This window comes from Cajanus cajan, chromosome 5 (genome assembly GCF_000230855.2).
Source record: "Cajanus cajan strain Asha chromosome 5, NIPB_CcT2T_4, whole genome shotgun sequence".
Taxonomy (NCBI): domain Eukaryota; kingdom Viridiplantae; phylum Streptophyta; class Magnoliopsida; order Fabales; family Fabaceae; genus Cajanus; species Cajanus cajan.
In genome coordinates, this window is record NC_138521.1 from 58,165,931 (window position 1) to 58,188,252 (window position 22,322).

Sequence of the window (22,322 nt, forward strand, 5' to 3'; positions counted from 1 at the left end):
ATTTATTTATATAATATAATAAAAAATCAATATATATTATTAAAAATATAAATAAATAAATTTATAAAACAAAATTAAATCATCAATATTTAAAATATTTTTTTTAATAATTTTTTCATTATAGGTTTATAAATTTATGGCATGTGGATGAGTATACATCAACATACATAATTACATATGAATATCTCCTTCAATAGAAAATGATTCAACTTTTTCCTATATTTCTTTTAAAATTTAAATTTTAATAATATTGGGTAAATTATATTTTAAAAATAATTTTTATTAATTTTTAAAAATTAAATTTATTGACCTAATTATAATTAATAATTTAAATAGGCTTTTAAAAAAGTTAATAGATTATGATAGACTTTAAAAAGATTATGTTATACTTATAAAAAAAATGTTTATGATTGATAATAGGTTAAATTTAAACTTTATTTTAAAGCAATTTATATATTTTAAAGTCTGGATCCCTAATTATCAAACAGAGCCATTCATGTTCTACGTGAACATTTTTTTTTGTTTAAATTTTAATAATATGTTCATGATAGACTAATTTAGACTAATAGCTAAATTTTAAAATTAGAGGAAGCAAATTTATAATATAAAAAAAGTTTTTTAAGATCAAAATTACGCATTAAAATTATTGGGACCAAAAATGAAATTAAGGTTAAAAATAAGTAAAAGAAAAAACTAAACCTAAATTTATTCGAACGCCTCATTTAATTTTGAAGGTGTGTGCGAAGCCTTAGGTTTAGGTTTTAGGGTGTTAAGTGTGCACGCAGGAAGTGTTAAGTTCATTGCCCTCTGTTAAAAAAAATAAAAATAAAAAATTCCGAGTCTCACCCATGCACATGAAAAAAATCCAATTCCCACGTTGACACGAAATAATTTATGTGGATTTTGTTTGGCTACTGTTTTGCATCATTTAATACGGCATGGCTTACGTATTCCATTCATCGTCAAAGGGTCAAAGACCCAAAATTCCATAGACAGTAATTATATTAAACTGCAAGTTTCATGCGTTACTGATGCTGAGAAATTTACCGTAAAAGGCTTCTTGAGATTAGGGAGGGGTGAAAATTGCATTTACTGATCCATTGATCAATTAAGGCAAGTTAGGTGGGGTTACGGTAACTGGTTGACTAACTGTAGGAGTAGCTGGGTCAAGTCGAATGGATCTTCTTTATAAGGCGGGCTCAACACATTGCAATTACGCGAGACAAGGATAAACGTTTTTGACGTTGAAACTCAGACTCAGAGAGAGATGGCGCACACGGGCAACAATTCAATGCATAGGTCGAGTTCACGCCCTCAACTGGATCTCAGCAAAGCTGAAATTCAAGGAAACGTCGAAGAGAAATATCCAACTATTTTGTTACCCAATCAATCTCATGATATATCTCACCTCGCTCTTGACATTGGAGGTATCATAGAACAACAAATTCAGATTCATACTTCTTTGTTCGTTCCTTTTATTTTCTTAATTATTCCTAATTTCGTTTTATTATAATGCTTCCGCCACTTCCCATATGGTGGCGGAAGCATGATAGTGGCTTCATCCTTTATTTTATTTGTCGAACGCTAACTGTTTTATTTGCAATCTTGCTTTCTGTGCTATATCATTCTTTTATAATTGAAATTTAAGCGGTCGCAATTGGAGTTTTCCCCTGAACGACGTCTGACTCTTGAAATATGGCTGGAACTTGAGATTTTTTTGAAAAAATTGTATGTGTAGGATCTCTTATAAAGTTGATGTACTTTTCGAGACACGAAGACCAATCAACCCATGATAAAAGGATGAGAAATGTGAAGAATCGACTGGATGGTAACAGGAGAAGCTATCCCATTCTTGGTGGAAGGCTTCATTTTGTCAAGTTTGAGACTAGCAAGATTAACGAGTGCTTAGACTTCATTTATTCAAAGCAGCTTCACTGTGGTGGTATTACTGTTTTGTTTAATTTACTTCTTTGACGTTTATCTGTCTCTTCACTATCACATTGGACTGCTAAAACATTACCACATGATTTGAGTTTGAGTATCATTTTGTAGTTTTGTTGTTTCTCATGTGTTAATTCAACTACTTTCAGAACTTAGTCAAAAATATGGACTTTTTTCTTTTTCTACAGGAGGTGAATCACGTTATTCTGATGCCACGACTGATTCCAATGCCATAATTAAGGTAACTTAGATTCTCTGACTATATTTACATTTTCAGAACCTGGGTTGTTTATTCTTGTGTTGTAGTGAAACAAGTTATTTTGTCTTAGGTTGATGCTTGCATGTGCAAGGGCTATAGTCTATGTCCTGCTTATCAAATTTGGAAGTAGTTATTGCGAAAATGATAATTAGCTGAGTCCCTCTTCCCTTTTGTACAAAAGAACTATGATTATAGATAATGTGTAATTCATTACTGCTTGTTCCGTGTTAATACCATTGAACTTCTCCATTAATGCATTTATTTTGTGACAAAGGCTACTGGTGGTGGAGCGCACAAATTTGCTGACCTTTTCAAAGAAAGACTTGGACTTAGTCTTGACAAAGAAGATGAAATGAGCTGTCTTGTCGCAGGAGCAAATTTCTTGCTTAAGGTGGATCAACCTCTTGGAATCATCTGTTTCTCTTGTATTTTGTTTAAAAATAATATTGATAGTGACAAAACCTAGCATCTTCTGAATTGAAATGTATGTTCAAGTCTACCTCTCATGCATTATCTTCCTTTCCTTGCACAATAATTATGATAAAGAAATGACTTTTCTTCTTTATACAGAGTATAGATTATATTATTATAATGCTTCGCCTTGTTTAGGAAGGAAAAGAGCCAATCAATTGCCAAGATTGGCATGCTATTACTTCCATAGAGTGCAGGAAAACCATTATATAAAGTTTATTCATACTCATTGGTGCACTGTTTTATTGGTGAATTGATTAAAGGAGAATATGACTGAAGTTTAATGTTTCACTTTCACATAATTTTTACATAACTATAGCTGACAACTATTTTTTCCTTTTCCTTCTTGCATTTCTTGCTGTTAACCATGATCTGATTGATTGAGATAGATCTCTTCTCTGTTAAAAGAAAACAAGAATTCTTGCTGACTTATATTGATAATTGCTGAATAGATGTTGTACCATTTCTTAGTAGGCAATTCGTCATGAAGCTTTTACCCACATGGAGGGTCAGAAAGAGTTTGTTCAGATTGATCCTAATGACATGTTTCCTTATCTCCTAGTTAATATTGGATCTGGTGTTAGTATGATCAAGGTATATTTGTCCAGTTTTCTCAATGTTTTTAACTTGCTGATCTATTTGGTTTATCTTTCATAAAGACAAACTGTTGGTAATCTTTAGTTTTAAACTTATAATCTGGGTTAACACAGGTTGATGGGGATGGAAAATTTGAGAGGGTCAGTGGGACTAATGTTGGTGGTGGTACTTATTGGGGCCTGGGAAGGCTGTTAACAAAGTGTGAGAGGTCATTTTTCTGATAATTCTCCATTTTTTCCCCTTATCTACTGCTGTTTTTTGAACTATTGCCAAAGGGTTTGTTGAAATGAGTTCCAGCTTTGATGAGTTACTTGAGCTGAGTCAGAAAGGAGATAATAGTAACACTGATATGCTTGTTGGGGACATTTATGGTGGTATGGACTATTCTAAGGTAAATTTTGCAGTTGTTCATCGCCATATGATATTTATCCTATATTTTGAAAATGCTCCAAATTAACTTAATATCTGGATTATACTGATGAGTCATGTGATATGTTTTTCGTCAATCATAACTTAGTATTTACTGGTATTAAATAACCCTAGATTGGCCTATCGGCTTCTACCATTGCTTCAAGTTTTGGCAAGGCTACCTCAGAAAAAAAGGAGCTTGAAGATTACAGACCTGAAGATATATCACTCTCTCTTCTGCGAATGATTTCGTACAACATTGCCCAGGTGAGCTAGCTATTGTAATTTTATCTTTTTTACATCTATAAATTCAAGCTGGAAAAGTGCATACAGTTTGTGATACATCTGGGCTAATGGTTGTACTGTCTCATTCAGCTTATTCATGCTTGAAAGTTCATTATTTGAAATCTCGAGTACTTTTTGGATAATTTAGTTGTGCAAACAATATGCAGTTCTTTGTGTTTACTTAATTCAATATTGTTAAATTTCAATTTAAATATACACATATTGAATGAAAGAATGTATCCTTAATAGAGTTTCTCCGTAAAAGTAAACATTTAATTTTTGTTGCAATAGCTATTAATTATTTGTTAAAAAATGTACATTAGTTTTTTCAGAAACTGTAAACCTTTTATTTGGTTAAAATTTAAATGATAGAATGCTGATTTTGAAATATGCTATTTTCTTTAGAAATGTTTTCCGTAAAAGTAAACATTTAATTTTTGTTGCAATAGCTATTAATTTTGTGTTAAAAAATGTACATTAGTTTTTTCAGAAACTGTAAACCTTTTATTTGGTTAAAATTTAAATGATAGGGTGTTGATTTTGAAATATGTTATTTTCTTTAGAAATGTTTTCCTTAAAAAAGTTCTTTTTTACCCACCTACAACAAGAAAAGACACGGAGACACATCTCTAATGATGAAGGTTACCCATGAGACTAGCTCTAGAACATGCTTTCTGGCAATATCGGGATTATCTTCCATCAGCAGTTATCATGTTCTGTTCCACTATTTGTTCTTCCATTGGGTACTTACCAATTGTGTTCTTTTTATCCCTTCCGTGTAGATATCCTACTTGAATGCTTTGCGGTTCGGGTTGAAGCGTATCTTTTTTGGAGGATTTTTTATAAGGGGTCATGCCTATACCATGGATGCTATTTCTTTTGCAATTCATTTCTGGTACATATATTGTCTAATGATTTGTCGTAGTAATTTTTTATATATATTTTATTTTGATTTAATTGTTATATTGTGTCAAGATTTATATATTTGTCATTCAGGTCTAAAGGGGATGCACAAGCAATGTTCTTGCGACATGAAGGATTTTTGGGAGCTTTAGGTGCATTTATGAGCTATGAAAAACACGGTTTAGATGACCTCATGGTGCATCAGTTAGTTGAAAGATTCCCGATGGGTGCTCCATATACAGGAGGCAAGATTCATGGCCCCCCACTTAGGGATTTGAATGAGAAGGCAAGTGAGAGCAATTGAAAAACCTTGATGTTTGCTGGTCATCTGTTTGAGAAAGATGATCTAATTAAATGTGTTCTAACTCTAAGCTATGGTGTAAACTGGAAGCCAAATTAATGAGATTGATTTATTTGGCTATTAATTTTGGTACCATCAGCAATGTCCCACTATATTGTGTTAAGGGCTTGAGTTTCCCTTGAAGCAATAATAAAATTACTAAATTAACTCCATTAGTGAGATTCCCTGGAATAGTATGAGAGAAAGAATTGAAAGAAGATTTCTTAAGGAAAATATTATTGAATAATAGAGAATTTGATAAAGTGATACACGAGAGGTATCACCTACATATATAGACCTAACGGACTTAACTAACTCAAGAGTTAGTAAGTCAACAAGACTAACTAACCTAAAAGTGTTAGCAAATACAAGCAGAAGAATACATTTGAATACATGTAAATAATACAACAAATAAAAGTATTTATTATCCTATTCTCTTCTCTAATAAATAGTTTGTCATATCATCCATTGTAAGGAATCATATTGAATGGTATTGGAATAGTTGCCTACTAATTAAAGACAAAATACAGAATCTAGAAGTGAATAATGTAAAGCTTTAAATATGGAGAAAGTAGTTATTATGTGAAAAGGACAGGAATGAAAAATTGTTTACTGTGTCAACATCCTTGACAATAGTAAATATTTCTAACGAGTCAAGCTTGTGAAACACTCCTTTTTCATTGCATTTATGTTTAATTTGATTATTGTTCTGTTAAATCCCTAAAAAAAATTTGTTTTTTGCCATTTGATTATTGCTTTTATGTTTAATATGATTATTGTTCTGTCAACATCCATTTATTAATTTGTCTTTTCTTTCATCAGGCTTTTTATTTTTGTGTGTTGATAATAAATCAAGTGTAGTAAGAGATCTTTGTTTTGGTGTACTTATGAAGTTAACCAGTTTCCTGTGTTATGATTCATTTTGAAGTTCTTGAATAAATGAATCAATTAAACAATTGATGGTGACAAACTTCGAATTAGTATGTATGGCAAGAGCAGGGGTTACATTGTAACTGACAAGTATGCCTATGCCCACAATGAGCATGGCAGCTAAACCTTGTTATTGGTTTTGAACACTTGTCAGATTAGTTGCTTCATTTTGAGTGAACTAAACTTTAGAAGTTTCAGAAACCAGTATGCCATCTGAGGCATTTTTTAGTTCTTCATTTTATGATATGAAAACAGCTCAATCTGTTAGGAAATTTTATGATTTTAGCAATTCTATTGCAGATTTCATGGATGGATAAGTTTCTGCAGAAGGGAACTGAGATCACTGCCCCTGTGCCGATGGCTCCTCCTGGAACTACTGGACTTGGGGGTTTTGAAGTTCCTTTGTCAAAAGGAAGTACTCTGCGATCTGATGCTAGTGCTCTAAATGTTGGTGTCCTCCATCTAGTTCCCACTTTGGAGGTGTTTCCATTATTAGCTGACCTGAAAATGTATGCATGATACTCAACACTCTGGCTTTTTGTTATCATTATTCTATTAATCTAGTTTTTAACATAAATTATGCATCTACAGGTATGAGCCTAATACTATTGATCTCTCAGATCACAGTGAGTTAGAGTAAGCACACTATGTTAACAACTTTTAACATAATTGTCAATCAAGGCTTCAATTGTCTCTAGTGCTTGGCTTGTGTGGCTAATGCAAAATCTGTATCTTATGTAGGTATTGGCTAAAGATTTTGTCAGAGCACTTGCCAGATCTTGTGGACAAGGTAACTGTGCTGTCTTGAAACACCTAGACTTTTTTATCATTTTTTGTCTCTTCGTATGTTACAAATGCAATACAATTAGATAATAACATCCTTTCACACGATAAGAAATTAAGGCATGAGATAATTGTCTGTATGGTCTGTTTATGAAAAGTTTAAAATGTATTTCAGTAACCAAACTGTTATTGAACAAGTAATAATATTTTTTCTACACGTTAGATAATAAAGAAAGAAAAGTACAAAGTAGGGGATCGGGTTTCTTCTTTAAAGAAACCAATAAGCATAAAGACCAAGACAAATTTACTATGCAAAGCTCATCAGTTTATCTGCATGTTCAATATTGAAACCTCTATAAAAAATCTGACAACCTTACCTTAGCAGTTGGCACTATAAAGATGCCAAGAAGATCAGGTTATCCCATAAAAGAATGAGCAACAATAATTTCTAAAAACTTAGCTTTCCTCTCTAAGTAGAGTATATGTACCAAATAAATTATGAGAAAGCTAGAATCCTGAAGGCACTGGTGAAGGAAATAATAGTAGAAAATTGTCATTGAAAAAACAATTCTTCTGAAAAGATGAAAATAAAAAAAATTCAATGCTTGCTCTTATAAGTAATTAGAAGTATTTAATAATATGTACCAAATATATTTGGCTATTTATTTTATTTTATTTTTTTCGTGGTCATGTTTGCTTTTTTAAAAGTACATTGTGGAGAAATAATAGCTTGACATACTTCTCTGAGGTATATGAATGTGGGGTTCTCAACTAAAATATTAGGGTGATAATTCAATTCATTTATCCACCGACCATCCAATCCATCATTGTATAAATAGAATCAATCTATCCAATTATAAAAATAAAAATCAATGGGTTGGTTGATTGGATCACTATTCGTCATTAGATGGATAAGAAACTATCTGACATATTTCACCAAGTAAGCCTTTAAGGGATGAGTCCTGAATTCTATGTTGTTTGGGTACAAAAATATTGTAACAATCTATATTGAATGAATTAATGATTTATTTTTAACCCATACATTATAATTCAATTCAAAATTTACCCATTTCACCCAATTGACACAACTAAAATATGATAGGCTGTAGCAAGTGAAGGTGGGACTGATGATGCCAAAAGAAGGGGTGATGCTTTTGCTCGTGCATTTTCTGCCCACCTGGCCAGGTAATATTGGCATGACATTGCTGTTTTCATGGCTTACTACTGTTACTGAAGTCAGGCTATCTATCCACGTATCCTGATGCAAACATATAAGAACCATTTGAGACTATTTGTTTAATGGTTTGATCAGTTGCATTAGTTTTAACTTTTTGTAAAATCCATTTATTTGAACTTTGTTGTGGTCAATCAATTTTTTTAACTTCTTAAAAGATTTTTAGTGAGTCAAACTCTGCTGGAGTATTTGATGGTTTTTGAGAAACTCAAATCAACAAAAAGAAGTATATGAAAAAGCCACACTTTAGTTGCTGAACTCCCTGACTCTGCTTTTGATCTTTCTCAACCTTGTCCCACCACCCACACTTCTCCAATTAAAGCCTGTGAAGAAAAGACCTAATTGTGTGTTAAATGACAATAAGTTAAGGAAATGATATTTTTAATCCATGACCTGCTATTTGGTTCTTGACGGTTAGTGTTACTTGTCAGTATGACTTTTCCATATGATCATAATTTGAGTTGATTTTTATGTTTATACTACCTCAGTGACATTCTAAACATTGTCAGATCAGCACAATTTATATTCTCTGTTGTCTTCAGATGATCAACAATGTGATTGAGTTTCCATCTATGCTCCTTTACTGTCTCTCTAATTATGCATAAGTTATTTTTCTCGCACAATTTATATTCTTGGTTGTCTTCAGATGATCAACTATATGATTGAGTTCCCATCTATGCTCCTCTACTCTCTTAATTATGAATAAGTTATTTTTCTCTATCGTGTCATAATATGCCTTTTCAAGGTTTGATAATTTTACTGGTCTCTTATTCTTGTAGGTCATAGCATGTCCTAAACTTGAATGTTTTAAATCTAAGTTCCATTGGATAATGTTTTTGTACAATTTTGTCTATATAATACTCATTGAGCTGAATAAGTACTTAAAATGTATTCATTTTGGTTAAACTTTTTCGACTGATCAATTTGCACAACTGAATAGGTTAATGGAGGAGCCTGCTGCATATGGGAAGTTAGGCCTGGCCAAACTACTGGAAATGAGGGAAGAGTGCTTGAGGGAATTCCATTTTTTTGATGCATATATAAGTATAAAGCAGAGGTAATTATGTTTGAGGAATGCTAGAAATACACTCTTTCCAACACTTTGTTTTATTGGATGAAATACTTGTAGTTTCCATCAAATAAGGAGTGCAGCTCACATCATTTAGTGGGACCTACATATATTTCACCCGGTAATAGTTTGTTGGAAAGTGTTTTAGAAAGGTTCTTACTATGTACTAGCCTTTCTCATTATGTTTTATCTTCATTGAGCCATATAGATGTGATCTTGACTTGGACTCTGGATGTAAAAGCCACTATATGTCTATATTACAAGTGCAAATTCCACAAAAGCAATTACTTAGATCAAGAGAAGTTGGTCAATTGTGACAGGATGCAATGCATTATTCTGACACTCTGAAACATATGCAGAATGCATGTTTCACTGGATATGTTATCAAATAGTTATCTGAGACACTGTTAAAATTTTAATTTCTACAATATATTTAGAAAAAAGTGGGGAGAATAAGGGCTCTTAACTCTTCTGGCGTGCTTATTCTTTTACTTTCTGTTTCTTACTCGTTCTCCCAGTTGGGAGACATCTCTTCTTGACAAACCCACCTGAAAATCAAAATCATAGTGCTACTTAGAATTTGGGATTAAAGTTTTCTACCCCACAAAATTGGCTCATTAAGTAAGGATTGTCCAAGCTTTAGAAGCTCCATTTAAGCTATATCTTTAGTCGATGTGGGACTAAACTACCACCCTTGAGGCTGCAACTAAGTAGGGGCATGCACAGTTTTTTGTTTTGAAAAAACCAAACTGAATTGAATTAAACCGAACCAAACAATTTTATAAATGCAACTCGGTTAACCAAGCCAATTTTTATAAAGTGAATTGGTTTATTCGTTTTTTTTTTCAAAAATAAATTTTTTAGAATTGGTTTGGCCGTTTGGCTATCCATTTATACTCATACATGGTTCGGGTTTTTCAAAGAAACAAACCGAACCAAATCTCTTTATAAAAATGGTTCAGTTTTAGTTTGCTTCATTTTTTTTATTTCTCAAAAAGGTGCGGTTATTATAATTCGGTTTGATTTTTTGCACACCCCTCCAAATAAGGTAGGCCACGGATAACTGCAATTAAGGCATCTTTTCAACAGTGATCAATAGCAATAACATCAGGGGGCATGCCCATTTGAAAATGTGAATCTCCTAAACCCTATAAAAACATTTGGAAATCTAAATATCCTTATTTTGGTTGATCTTGGTGGCCTCATTATCCCCCTTTCTTTCACTTCTGTAATCCGTACATTCTCTTAATTTTCTTAATTAAAAGAACTTCCCTTATTGGGTTTTGTTTGTTAGGATTTTGCTCATTTTAGTTTTCCCAAAAAAATTGTTAAGAGTTACTAGTCTTTCATTACCCAAACCCTGATCATACCCATCAGGATTAGAACTGACATGAAAACCTGGATTTTTTTAATGTTAATATTTTATATAAATGGACTTGCGAAGGATTTAGTTCATGAAAGAAAACAATGGTATCTTCTGACCCATGTAGCTGACCTCGCCTATCAGGAAAAGACTTTAGTAGCTGCATCTTAAAAGATGCGCAACTCAAATCTAAAAACAAAAAGAAGAATGCTGATATTAATGTGAAGTTGCGAACATAGTTCATGTCATCTTCAGATCTAATTCTCCACACAATGTCCTTATTTTTTTTTACTTTTAAATTTAATATTTGTGTTTATATCTCCTTATCTATCAGGGAAAACGAGGCATCGCTTGCTGTCTTACCTGATTTGTTGATGGAGCTTGATAGTTTGGATGAGGTATGCCTTATTACTACTAAAATCCTCTGAATTTAATATGGTGGTAGGAGTCAATATTTGTTCCTTCTCGTGTAGTACATGGGATGATATATGCAACTAATACATTAATCTCTTTTCAAGTCAATATATGTTTGATGTACAAAGGGTAGAAGTTATAATGTAACAATGAGTTTCATTTTGTCATTTTGATGCCATGCAGAGTCTAAATTCAGTCTGTCAGTAGTCCTTTCTTTTGGTTCCTAGCACCCCTAGCCACCCTAGATTCTCATAAATCATGTCCAGTAATCTAAAAGCCTCATTTGTTTCAGGAGACAAGACTACTTACCCTAATTGAAGGTGTTCTTGCTGCAAACATTTTTGATTGGGGATCTCGTGCTTGTGTGGATCTCTATCATAAAGGAACTATTATTGAAATTTACAGAATGAGTCGCAATAAAATGCAGAGACCTTGGCGAGTAGGTGGAATACAACATATATTTATTATGGTTGATTGTTGAATAACAAACTAATCTTTTGTCACCTAGGTGGATGATTTTGATGCCTTTAAAGAGAGAATGCTAGGAACTGGGGACAAAAAACCACCTCCACATAGAAGAGCTTTACTTTTTGTGGACAATTCAGGTGCTGATATTGTTTTGGGGATGCTTCCCCTGGCACGAGAGCTCCTCCGACGTGGAACTGAAGTGAGTTTACTTACTTTATTGAAGAGTATTTGATGTTTCTATCTTGGATTGAATTTTTGCATAGGAGGTTATTTGATTTGAGTATAGATGTTTTAGAATTATGATTGTTCTGTTGATAGGAAAGTATATGCAGTCATCCAAGAAAGAGATGGATCAGCATCCATATAATTGATGCTATGCCTATGACTTGTGTAGTATGAATATGATAATAATGGATGAGTGCAGGTGGTCCTGGTTGCAAACTCACTTCCTGCTTTGAATGATGTGACTGCAATGGAGCTTCCAGACATTGTTGCTGAGGCTGCCAAGGTTTGTGTATTTTCATTAACTTTAATTTGTTGGTCTCTGGAATATTGTTTTTTTTATGTCAGAGAGCCCCTGATAGGGGCCCATAGTTAAGAGGGTCTATGTTAGGAGGAAAAGGGGGACAGTTAGTTATTATGTTAACTAACTGATAGCTGTTCTGTGGAGGCAGTTAAATTGTATAAATATGAGAAAATCATAGAAGTAGGTAGGAAAATAGTGGAATAATTCTGGAGAGATAGGCACTCTCGAATTTGCCCTGTATCACTGTATTCTTCCCTTCTGGTTTGCGTTGACCAGCAAGGGTTCAAAAACAATTTTACAACAGTCTTTTGTTTCTTTCAAAATCTTCCTTAATACCTAGTTGAGATCTATCAGCCCCCTTTGTAATATTCATCTGAATATCTTTACCATCAATCTGTTGACTCTCTTTTTGTTTTCCTTGAGGTAAAATTCCATGCTTGCTAAATTCCTAGTAAAGAAATCTCCTTGCACAATTTGGCATGCCATGTGTCATGTAAAACTCTTTCCTACTGTCTTGCACTCTATGAAAATCTCTGTATTTGTATCACTGCCCATATTTTATTTGAATAATTTTCTTCTTCACTTCATGACCTTCCCTTTAATTCTTTGTATTCTGATAGGCCCTCCAACAATAGGTAGACCCAAATGAACAGGTCCGAAGTGTGGAAAGTGTATGTGAGGAGGAATAGGAACTCTGTTAGGAATGATGAGGTGGAGGAGAGAGGAAATGAGGGAAGGATGATGTGAAGGACATTGGTTATCTGGGAGATCGGGGAGAGCAAGGAAGGGAGGAGAGGAATCAGATTGTAAGAGGGCAGAGAAAAATACCATTTCTCTGAGTTAGGAGCTGAGCTTTGCGGGCAGTAGGGATTTCTCTATTGCATTTTATGTCATTATCACCAATAATACATATTACTCATCCTTTCTCATCCATTTACTGTTATAATTGTGTGAATTGTCTTTCTGGTTTGTATCATATTCTAAAGTCCAAATAAACAACTGTAAAAATTTATAAAATGAAATTTTATTTCTTTTCTTGTGTTAGACCTTCCTTTACAATTTGAATGATCAAGTAGGCTAACATTCACGATGATTTCAATGAGAATGGTTGAAGAACATTTGTTCATTGTCAAATATCTGTTTATCTATCAATATCATTGGTAAAAAAAAGTATCGTTGTGATATCTCATTAAAAGTGTTGTTGGGAAGATCCTGTCATCATCGACCTTACAGTTTATGTCAAGTTTTTGTTTCACCACGACCATAGTATCCATGATGCTGATGCATTAATTTTAAAAGTGAAACTAATTCTTCTATCTTACAGCACTGTGACATTCTTAGGCGAGCTGCTGAATCTGGAGGCTTGCTTGTTGATGCAATGACCAATACCTATGACAGTTCTAAAGAAAATTCATCTTCGGTTCCTTTGATGGTTGTTGAGAATGGGTGTGGTAGTCCATGTATAGACTTGAGACAGGTCAGCTCTGAGCTGGCTGCTGCTGCAAAAGATGCCGATTTGGTGAGAGAACAATTCTGTTTATTTACTAATATACTATAGATTTAATAAAATCAAGGAACACATTCTAATTAAGCCTTCTTTATTGGACAGATAATTTTGGAAGGGATGGGAAGAGCTCTTCATACCAACCTAAATGCCAGGTTTCGGTGTGATGCTTTGAAGGTAAGATCACCTGATTTATATTACTTTAAAGATATTGTCCCAGTCAGCTGAATTTTAATTTGATAGTTTCATCGCTGTGTTTCAGTGTATAGTTGCTGAGTTAATGCTTTCTCTAAGATTGTTGTTCTTATATATTTTTGGTAGCTTGCAATGGTGAAAAACCAGAGATTGGCTGAAAAGTTGATTAAAGGAAACTTATACGACTGTATTTGCAAATACGAGCCTGCTAACTGAAAGCTTCTATGTACGAGCTCGTAGTCCCGATGTTAATAGCTTCCTTAGAGGGGATCTAGAATAAACTTCTGGGAGCAGGGTGCTGTGTTCAAATACGTCAGTAACTTTTTTTTATATAATTTATTACTATTATTATTAGACTGTTGAAACATTGCTTAATAGATATAAAGTTAAAAACGGATTTATCCATTTGCTTTTGAAAATCTTGGATGACGAGGATAGTGTATTCATAGTTTGTTCGTCCAAAATTTATTTTTCTGGAAACTGGGTACGATGGAAAGATAGGATTGGAAAAATTCCTGGATAGAATTCTTTGCCATAAACACTCTGTTTAACATAAAATGTGTTGAGGTTACGTAAACCATTTTCTTGGAAGTTTTGATTTTGTAAAATCATGAATCATATTTTACACCCCTTTGTAAGGATTTTTTTTTTTTTGGATAACTAGGAATTATCATTCTCTTTATTTTGGTTCAATGGGTAAACAAGACTTGAAACATTTCAAATGATATAGGTCTGCCTTTGAAGAAATAATTACTTATTAATTTTTAATTTTAATTCCATAAAATTTGAGTTTCTTTGTGCTAAAGAATAAGGCTAAACACGGGTCAAGCCAGTTCGGGTTAGGCCTAAAATAGTACTGACTTATTCCCTCAATTTTGGGCCAAGTTGGTTTGGTGTCTTTTATATTTATTTCTTCGAACTCAAATTTCTTGACTTGGTGTTTTTGGTCAAACCAAACTATCACCATTTATTCAACAATGAAGGAAAAAAACACAAAAACACCATTCATTCACAAATCAATGAAATCATCCACAAATAACCTTTTTACCTCACTGTCAAACATTTAGTCCCCTAATTCTAGTCACCAATATTTAAAAATATGTAATTTTAGTCTCATTTGATAATTAATCATTAGTTGATAATATGACATGTTAACTTATTAGTCGATCATTAATTTACGATGACATGGCATTTTATTGTTAACATGAATTCATAATGTGACACTTTGCTGGTGATGTGATAACCCACGTGGTATTATTGATATGAATTCATGAAGAAAAAACAAACTTTACAAAATGATAAATGAACCTCACTATAAATTTTACTATTTAAACTACTAAGTTATCTATATATTTTTAGGTTCTAATATGAACACTATTATTACACATGCATGATTACTATTTTTTATTTTTATTTAATGTTAAATATGGTTTAGAATTAATAAATTTAATTTAATAAATATAATATCTTTAGTAAATAAATAATTTAATTTATTATTTAATGTATGCAACAAATATAAAAATACAATCACTTTTATCTTCTATTAATTTCCTATTTAACTCTGTTTTTCTTTTTTTTAATGCGCCACTTAAGTTATACTTATTCTAATATTATAAAATTTATATTATTTATTGCATGAAAATATATTAAATAATAATATATTAACATTATTATTTATTTTATATTGTATATATGTATATTAATATTTATTGAATAAAAAATATTGGATAATAAATTATGCATAGGTTTTGTTTAACTCTCTTATTTGTAGCATAGTTTTTATTTATATGTAAAAGCAGAGTAAAATATATTGGTATAGAAGTCCTTAAAAATAAGTAGCTTATAATTTGTGAAGAAATAAAAAAAAAACTTTTAAAAAAATTAACTCAGAGCTTAAAAGTAACTTTTTTTTTGTTAGTATTTCATCGCGAGTCTCACCTATAGTTATTTATTATGTGCATTTTATTTTATTTTATACTATTTTCTAGAAACACTTATTAGCTATTTTTTCCTTTTGAAAGATTTTTTTTTATAACTTTTTTCACTTCTTTTGGTTGCTAATTAGATTCTTCCTAAAAAAGTTAACATATGTTTTATATAACCGGATGATGTATTTATTATTATATTGAGTGTTTTGACATATGTAATACTTTTTAAATATTTTTATGTAATTTAATATTATTTAATTTTTCCTAGATAATTTTTTTAAAAAAATATTATTGAACAATATATAATAACTTAAATATTTTATCATTTATAAATAACATTTCTTAATTGATATTATATGCATTATTTGTATATATCTTCCTTAAAATATCCGTTTTGGATTGATGTCCGTGTGCAAATCCCGAATATATGAGACTTTTGATATTGTTTATGTTATTCTATCTCTTTTAAATTCTCAAACTTGTTATTATATTCTTTAGCTTAATTATGTTATTTAAATTTGATGTTGAAAATGTGGAGGTATAATTGTAAGATTTGATAATTTCAAATTAAGTTTAGTTATTTAATTTTTATAGTGTTTTATTATGTTACTTTTGCCATTATGTATTTATCATTGGTGTAGGTAGGCTCTTGTTTACTATAATACCTACATTTTTGAAAAATTGTTTAGGTAATATTTTAATTATGATTATACTTTTTTTAATGTTTAATTATGAATTTTATTTTATGCTAAAAATTATGATTTTGATTTTTAATTAATAATATAAGCACCCTAATTAAAATTCATCAAATATTCATAATGCAATTCAATCTCTGGATAATTGAAGTCCACGAAAATTTTACGTCTCATGGAAAGTATTACTTAAATTTCTAACAAGTTACAATGAGTCAGCACATGAATAGTGAATGACAAATAGTGAACTCTACAAACATAGAAATAAAAATAATATTGTACTACTAGTACTGCATATTTTCTTCAACATGAAACGAACTAGCTACCATATCATCCTCGATGTTACAACAAATCCTAAAGCTTTCAGAGATCTGCTGCGCACACAAAGACAAGAAGAATAAAGGCAATGCACCAAAGCAGTCCATTTGGACACTGAATAAGCTTCCCCGTTCACACTCTTTTTTGTTAAGTCAGTAACAACCGAAGACCAACTTGGCAGAAAGAAACACTACCAAATACAAATAAAGAACCCTCCCATCAAAAAAGGCTTTATATGAGTAACAATATAATAAAAAATTATAAAGGATAGGAACGAGATTGATTGCCTCATTAAACATATGTTACCCAAGCCTCAGAGAGCTTATCACCTTTGATCATACATCATGATATGAATGCAGGTAACACCCTTTTCAACACTCTTTATATTATTATTTAAAAAAATTTAGAAATCACAAATTTTAGTCCGTTTTACTTGTTTGAGTCTCTCTTGATTCAAAAGTGAGCCACGCTAAAATTTGTAATTTCTAATAAATTCTGATTAATAATAGAAAGAGTGTTAAAAGAGAGTATTTCTAACATATATTATTGATATCATTATTCATGATATGAGAAGTGAGATTAGTAGCTCTAGACCAAAGGGTTTGTTGCGGAAGATCCATAGCCGATCCATGATCCTGAACCATTAAGATATCCCAATGACACTTTTTCAGCATCAGAGCAACCCTGATCCCATTCAAGGGACAACAGCTTAGGGTTTGGCTTCACATCAATAGAACCATTAAGGGAATTATCACCTCCATCACAGGGCAACATAAATCGCTGGCAAGAGTCCATTATATAAGTTCCAACATTTCTAATGCTTCCATCAAGGGACATGCCCCCAAATGCTGGAGACGAAGAAAGAGCTTGATAACTCAATGGCAATCCACTGTATCCACTCACATCACCCACCCCAACACCACCACCCACACTCACATCACTATTTTCAAGAAGATCAAAATTCCTAGTGGAACTCCTAATCATATTCATATCATCCAACCTGCTTTCCACGAAGTCAATAGGCCTAGGATTCTCGAGCATGAAATTAGGGTTTACCAGTGCCCCAGCATTAGTCCCAAGTAAGTTATTGAGGTGGGAAAATTGCACATCTAGGAAGGAATGTTGAAGATCGTTGTGGTTATGAAGATAAGAGGGTGCAGGGTGAGGTTGATTTTGAGTAATAGGTGGTTGAGGTTCATTGTGTTTCTTAGTGGAAACTTTCTTGTTCTTTCTGCAGCCACCACCAACAGGAATGTTCCTAAGAGTACCTCCTTTGGTCCAGTACCTTCTACAAGTTTTGCAGAAGTACCTAGGCTGGGAGAGGCTGTAGTTGTTGTAGTAGCAGAATTTGGTGTGTGTTGATTCACACCTGGGACACTTGAGGGCTTGCTCTTGGGGGGGTCTTAGCCTCTTCTCTGTCATTGGCCTCGAACATGGAAGCATGTCGCCAGATGGTGAAGAAGAATCCATCCCACCATACTCCTCGTGAATTGTGCCCTGACATTTTGTATTACAAAACAATATTTAATGAATGTGGAAATGTGTCACGTACTGTCAAATTTATGTCATTTTTTATTGGATTATTGGGGGACCCTTTCCTTTTATTCTTCTCTTCTGCTTATTCTTTTCCTTCTTTATTTCCCTCGTCTTTTTTCCCCTTTCGGGTGGCAAAACATTCTAATTTAGAAGAATAAAAACGTAATGATAACTTATAGTGCAACGTGATACTATATATATAAGCTGCCGCTACTTCTTCTTGATAGTATTTTAAGTTATGTATAGCTAGCAGTTTACTTCACAGTTCTAATTATAAACTCTAACGTCATGATCAGCTAAAACTCTCTTCAAAGCGTTGTATTTAGTTACTGTGGTGTGAAGCGGACTTCATCACCCAAGTAAAATGATACTTAGACATTTCATGCTAGTAGACAAGACACAGAAGAGAGAAAAATGTAGATACGATGAGCATAATATGATAAAAATAGAAAGAATGAGTAAATTGATAGAATGGTTACGTTGTTAGGAAGTCCAAAGACATAATTAAGTACTCCCCGTTAAAACAAAATTTGCACAGAAGCATATGAATACAAGTAGATGGTTCTGATGCATGAGTTTGAAGAGCAAGAAGCAAACATATTTGTGATGCATATATGGCCGGCATGTATACCTGCAGGCAGTGATCTGATGAGTCCATGCAGACGTGGAGGGAGGAAAAACCCATTGTCTTGTAATACTAGAATTAGTGGCACTAGCAAGAGTAGTGTATGATGAGCGTGAAAGAGAGAAAGAAGAGAGGTAAGTGGAAGTGTAGAGAGTGAGAGAATGTGAGTGTTAGTTGGGACGGGACAGTGAATAAGAAGGAAGAAAAAGGTGTGAGGCGAATGACACGTTGTAGTGCACTCACTGCACTATCTACTATGGAGAGTGGGCCCTAGGTTGTAGGGTGAGGTAAGCTTGAGCAGATAAATAAATAATAATAAAATGAGTGGTTGGTTGGTATGGGAATGGGAATTTGATGGATTGTGAACTGAATGTGTGTCAGGTGATAGAGGCAAGATACGTCCCACTACAGTCCTAGTCGTGTCTGAATGAAGTGACAGAAGCTGAGAATATTTGGGTCCTCGAAAAAGAACGCATACCCAAAGACCACTCTTCTTCTCTTGTGGGCCCCAAATGCCACTCGACTCACTGGACCCACTCTTCCTCCTCCCACAAGCAAGGGATATATTCCCACTCTCCCTTCTTAGTTCTTAGTGTTACTCACTTGCCTTTTGCAAAACGTTCAACATATATCATATATTATATAGGAAAATTAAAATATACATTATCATATACTCCGTATCTTACTCAAATGAATACATAATATAATTAATAAATAACTTTCAATCTTTAACCATATAATAAGGGGTTTAATCCCTATGTTATTTTTAATACATAGAATAGTATTTGTCGGAAGAAGTTAGGCTTTTAAACGAGTGAGATTCATTTACTTCCATTGATTTACTTCATTTATTGTAAGAGTAAATATAATTTTACATTAAATTTAATGATTTAATTATTGAATTTAAAATTTTTAATATATAGATTAAATTTGCAAATTTTTTAAAAGTTTAAAAATCATTTAATATTTCATTTAGTTAATTTAAATTAATAGATAATAATAAAAATTATTTTATAAGTTGATTTGAATTAATGAAATTAAGTATCTAATGGTGTTCAATTTTTTTTAAAATTTATAGACTTTTTTTTTGTTCGTTCCTGGAGTATCCAGGGCTGATAGCAGTGACTAATCTCCTAGCTATGTTAGAGGTACTCAAATGATGGGATAACTGGCCCCAAGATTTAACGCGACTGCATACACAAGGCAGGATTCAAAGTCCTGAGCTTGCTTAAGTGTAGATCAACCCCTACCGTTGAACCACACGCTTGAAATTTTTAAATACAATAAACTTAATTTGTGCATAAAGAATTTTAAATCCAACAGTTGGATCATTGAAATTTAATGTAAAACATATGTTATTGAATGAAATAAGTCTAAGTAGATATATTCCTAAAGTAAATAAATTCCTTCTTTCCCTCTCTTTCTCTCTCTCTCTCTCTCTCTCTCTCTCTCTATATATATATATATATATATATATATATATATATATAAATGAGAGATTCACTTACTCTAAAAGTAAGTCTCGATAAATTTATTTTACTCAATAATTCATGTTTTATATCAAATTTTAACAATTTAATCATTAAAATAAAAAATTTTAGTACATAGATTAAATTTACACATTTTTAAAAAAAAATTAAAAATCATATGATACATTATTATATAAACTCAAATCAATGTATAAAATGATTTTATAATTATCTGTCAATTTAAATTAAAGAAACAAAGAATTAAATATTTTTTTAAAATTGTAAACTTATTTATGTATTAAAAAATTTAATTTAACGATTGAATTATTAAAATTTTATGTAAAATTTATGTTATTGATCGAAATAAATCTTTCAAAACTTATATAAGCAAATATCTTAATAAATGTAAGATTAAAAAAAAATACATAATTTTTTTTCGCTCCCTCCCTACCACTATTGCATTCTCTCTGACTCACTGGTCTTACCAGTTAGGAAAATAATAATCATCACAATAGGATGAGTTTGATTAGTTTCTTATTTTAGGAAAAATAATTATTTACTTTAATTCAATTTAAAATAAAAAAAAATACTTATTTCTTTTTTTTAAAAATGTTAAATAAAGTTGTTTCAAGAAGGTGCTTGAAACAATTAGAATGTAATTGTTTATCCAATGATGTTTTGACTCCAAACACTTATGTATTTGATTGTTAGTTCTCTAATTGGTTAAACTACTCTTTCTTGCTTTTGTGTCATTTTTCCTTGTATTCTCTCGTGACTTCTATATAAATAAACATACTTAAATTTTTGAAATAAAAATATAACCAAATATCAATCAAATCAATATTATTTAATATTTTTAAACAAATAAATAGAAAAATTATTTATTATACATGTAGTTAAATATATTTTAGTAAATTTAGTATATATTTTATGTAAAATTATTAAAATTAAATATATTTAATTAACTTTTTAAATATATATGAAATCGATCTTTGTTATTTATGTATAAATTCAGGAAGGACAACAAATAACATCATGATGTATAATTTCTTTAATATCCATATTTTCTCAAAGGCATTCTAAATTGACAAACCTTTTGGCAAGTCTACAAAGACTTCTGTATTCAAATATAGAAATAGAGAAATTTTGGGCCAGCTATCCCACTCTTTGAGGTGCCTCCAACGTAGCGAGGAGATTAGTCACTGCTGTTGACAGCGGATACTCCAGAGACGAAAAAAAAAATAAAAAAATATAGAAATAGAGAAGCATTACAAAAGATGATGTTGTAATACAAGTGATTGAAAGCGATATTTGTGGATAAGATGAGTTTTTGGGAATAATCTGACAAGCTTGTATTGGAAGTGTGACACCTGAAAGAAGAACGAGGAAGGTAATGGCTTTATGTGAGGAACACAACCCAATCAATCCATTGTACAGGACCAAACCCAAAGTACACGCTGTGTCAGGTGAATAAAGTGAGAGTCTGCCCACATTACCCTCTGCATCTTACTAGGATGTGAAAACAATTTAAATTGATATAAATTGATTCTATCTGAATCTATTTTAAAAAAAATTGAATCAATTTATTTTATAAAATTGATTCAGATATTCAATTTATTTTTATAAGATAATTTGGTTTAATTCAGTTTAATTTTTTTTTTAAAAAATCACTCACATATAAATAAAAAATAAATAATTATATTGTACTGAACTGATCTAATTTAAAAAAAATGATTCGTATTTTAAAAAAATCAAAAATTTTCACTTTATAAAACTACTAGAAAAGTTTCATTTTCCTGCGAATTCTCCTGCAAAAAAATATTTGCAGAAATTTTTTGCAAATTTTCCTGCAAAAATATATTCGCAGAATTTTTTTGCGGATTTATTTGTGAAAAATAATTTACACATATTTCTTACAAATTTTGTTACAATCTTAATAAACATAGAAATTTCTTGCATATTTTTTTGCAAAAATAAATTCGCAAGTAATGTGTTTATTAAATGGTAGAAAAATTTTGCAGGTAACTTTTTTTGCGGATTTTCCTGCAAATTTTAATCCGCGGA

General features: G+C 31.7%; 2 protein-coding genes across 3 annotated transcripts; one reads left to right on the forward strand and one right to left on the reverse strand.

Moving 5' to 3' along the window:
- Positions 1 to 1,124: 1,124 nt before the first annotated feature.
- LOC109812260 (pantothenate kinase 2) lies at positions 1,125 to 14,109 on the forward strand. Of its 2 annotated transcripts, XM_020376184.3 has the most exons (22): positions 1,138 to 1,427; positions 1,739 to 1,942; positions 2,130 to 2,182; positions 2,475 to 2,591; positions 3,146 to 3,265; positions 3,382 to 3,476; positions 3,566 to 3,659; positions 3,812 to 3,943; positions 4,744 to 4,856; positions 4,958 to 5,150; positions 6,435 to 6,643; positions 6,726 to 6,770; positions 6,876 to 6,924; positions 8,020 to 8,102; positions 9,092 to 9,208; positions 10,918 to 10,981; positions 11,290 to 11,436; positions 11,506 to 11,664; positions 11,890 to 11,973; positions 13,316 to 13,510; positions 13,601 to 13,672; positions 13,817 to 14,109. In XM_020376184.3, the coding sequence occupies exons 1-22, from the start codon at positions 1,268 to 1,270 to the stop codon at positions 13,904 to 13,906; spliced, it is 2,595 nt and encodes an 864-aa protein (XP_020231773.1). In that variant the 5' UTR covers positions 1,138 to 1,267; the 3' UTR covers positions 13,907 to 14,109. The 2 variants fall into 2 exon arrangements, with proteins under 2 accessions (XP_082931586.1, XP_020231773.1); XM_083075460.1 differs by lacking the exons at positions 13,316 to 13,510; positions 13,601 to 13,672; positions 13,817 to 14,109 and having other exon boundaries at positions 1,125 to 1,427; positions 11,784 to 11,910.
- Positions 14,110 to 16,569: 2,460 nt separating this feature from the next.
- Positions 16,570 to 19,010, reverse strand: LOC109812255 (dof zinc finger protein DOF5.6). Its single transcript, XM_083075461.1, has 2 exons — positions 18,796 to 19,010; positions 16,570 to 18,125 (listed from the first exon to the last, which is right to left on the reverse strand). Exons 1-2 carry the CDS (start codon positions 18,847 to 18,849, stop codon positions 17,217 to 17,219), a joined length of 963 nt encoding a protein of 320 aa, XP_082931587.1. The 5' UTR covers positions 18,850 to 19,010; the 3' UTR covers positions 16,570 to 17,216.
- Between the last annotated feature and the right edge of the window lie 3,312 nt (positions 19,011 to 22,322).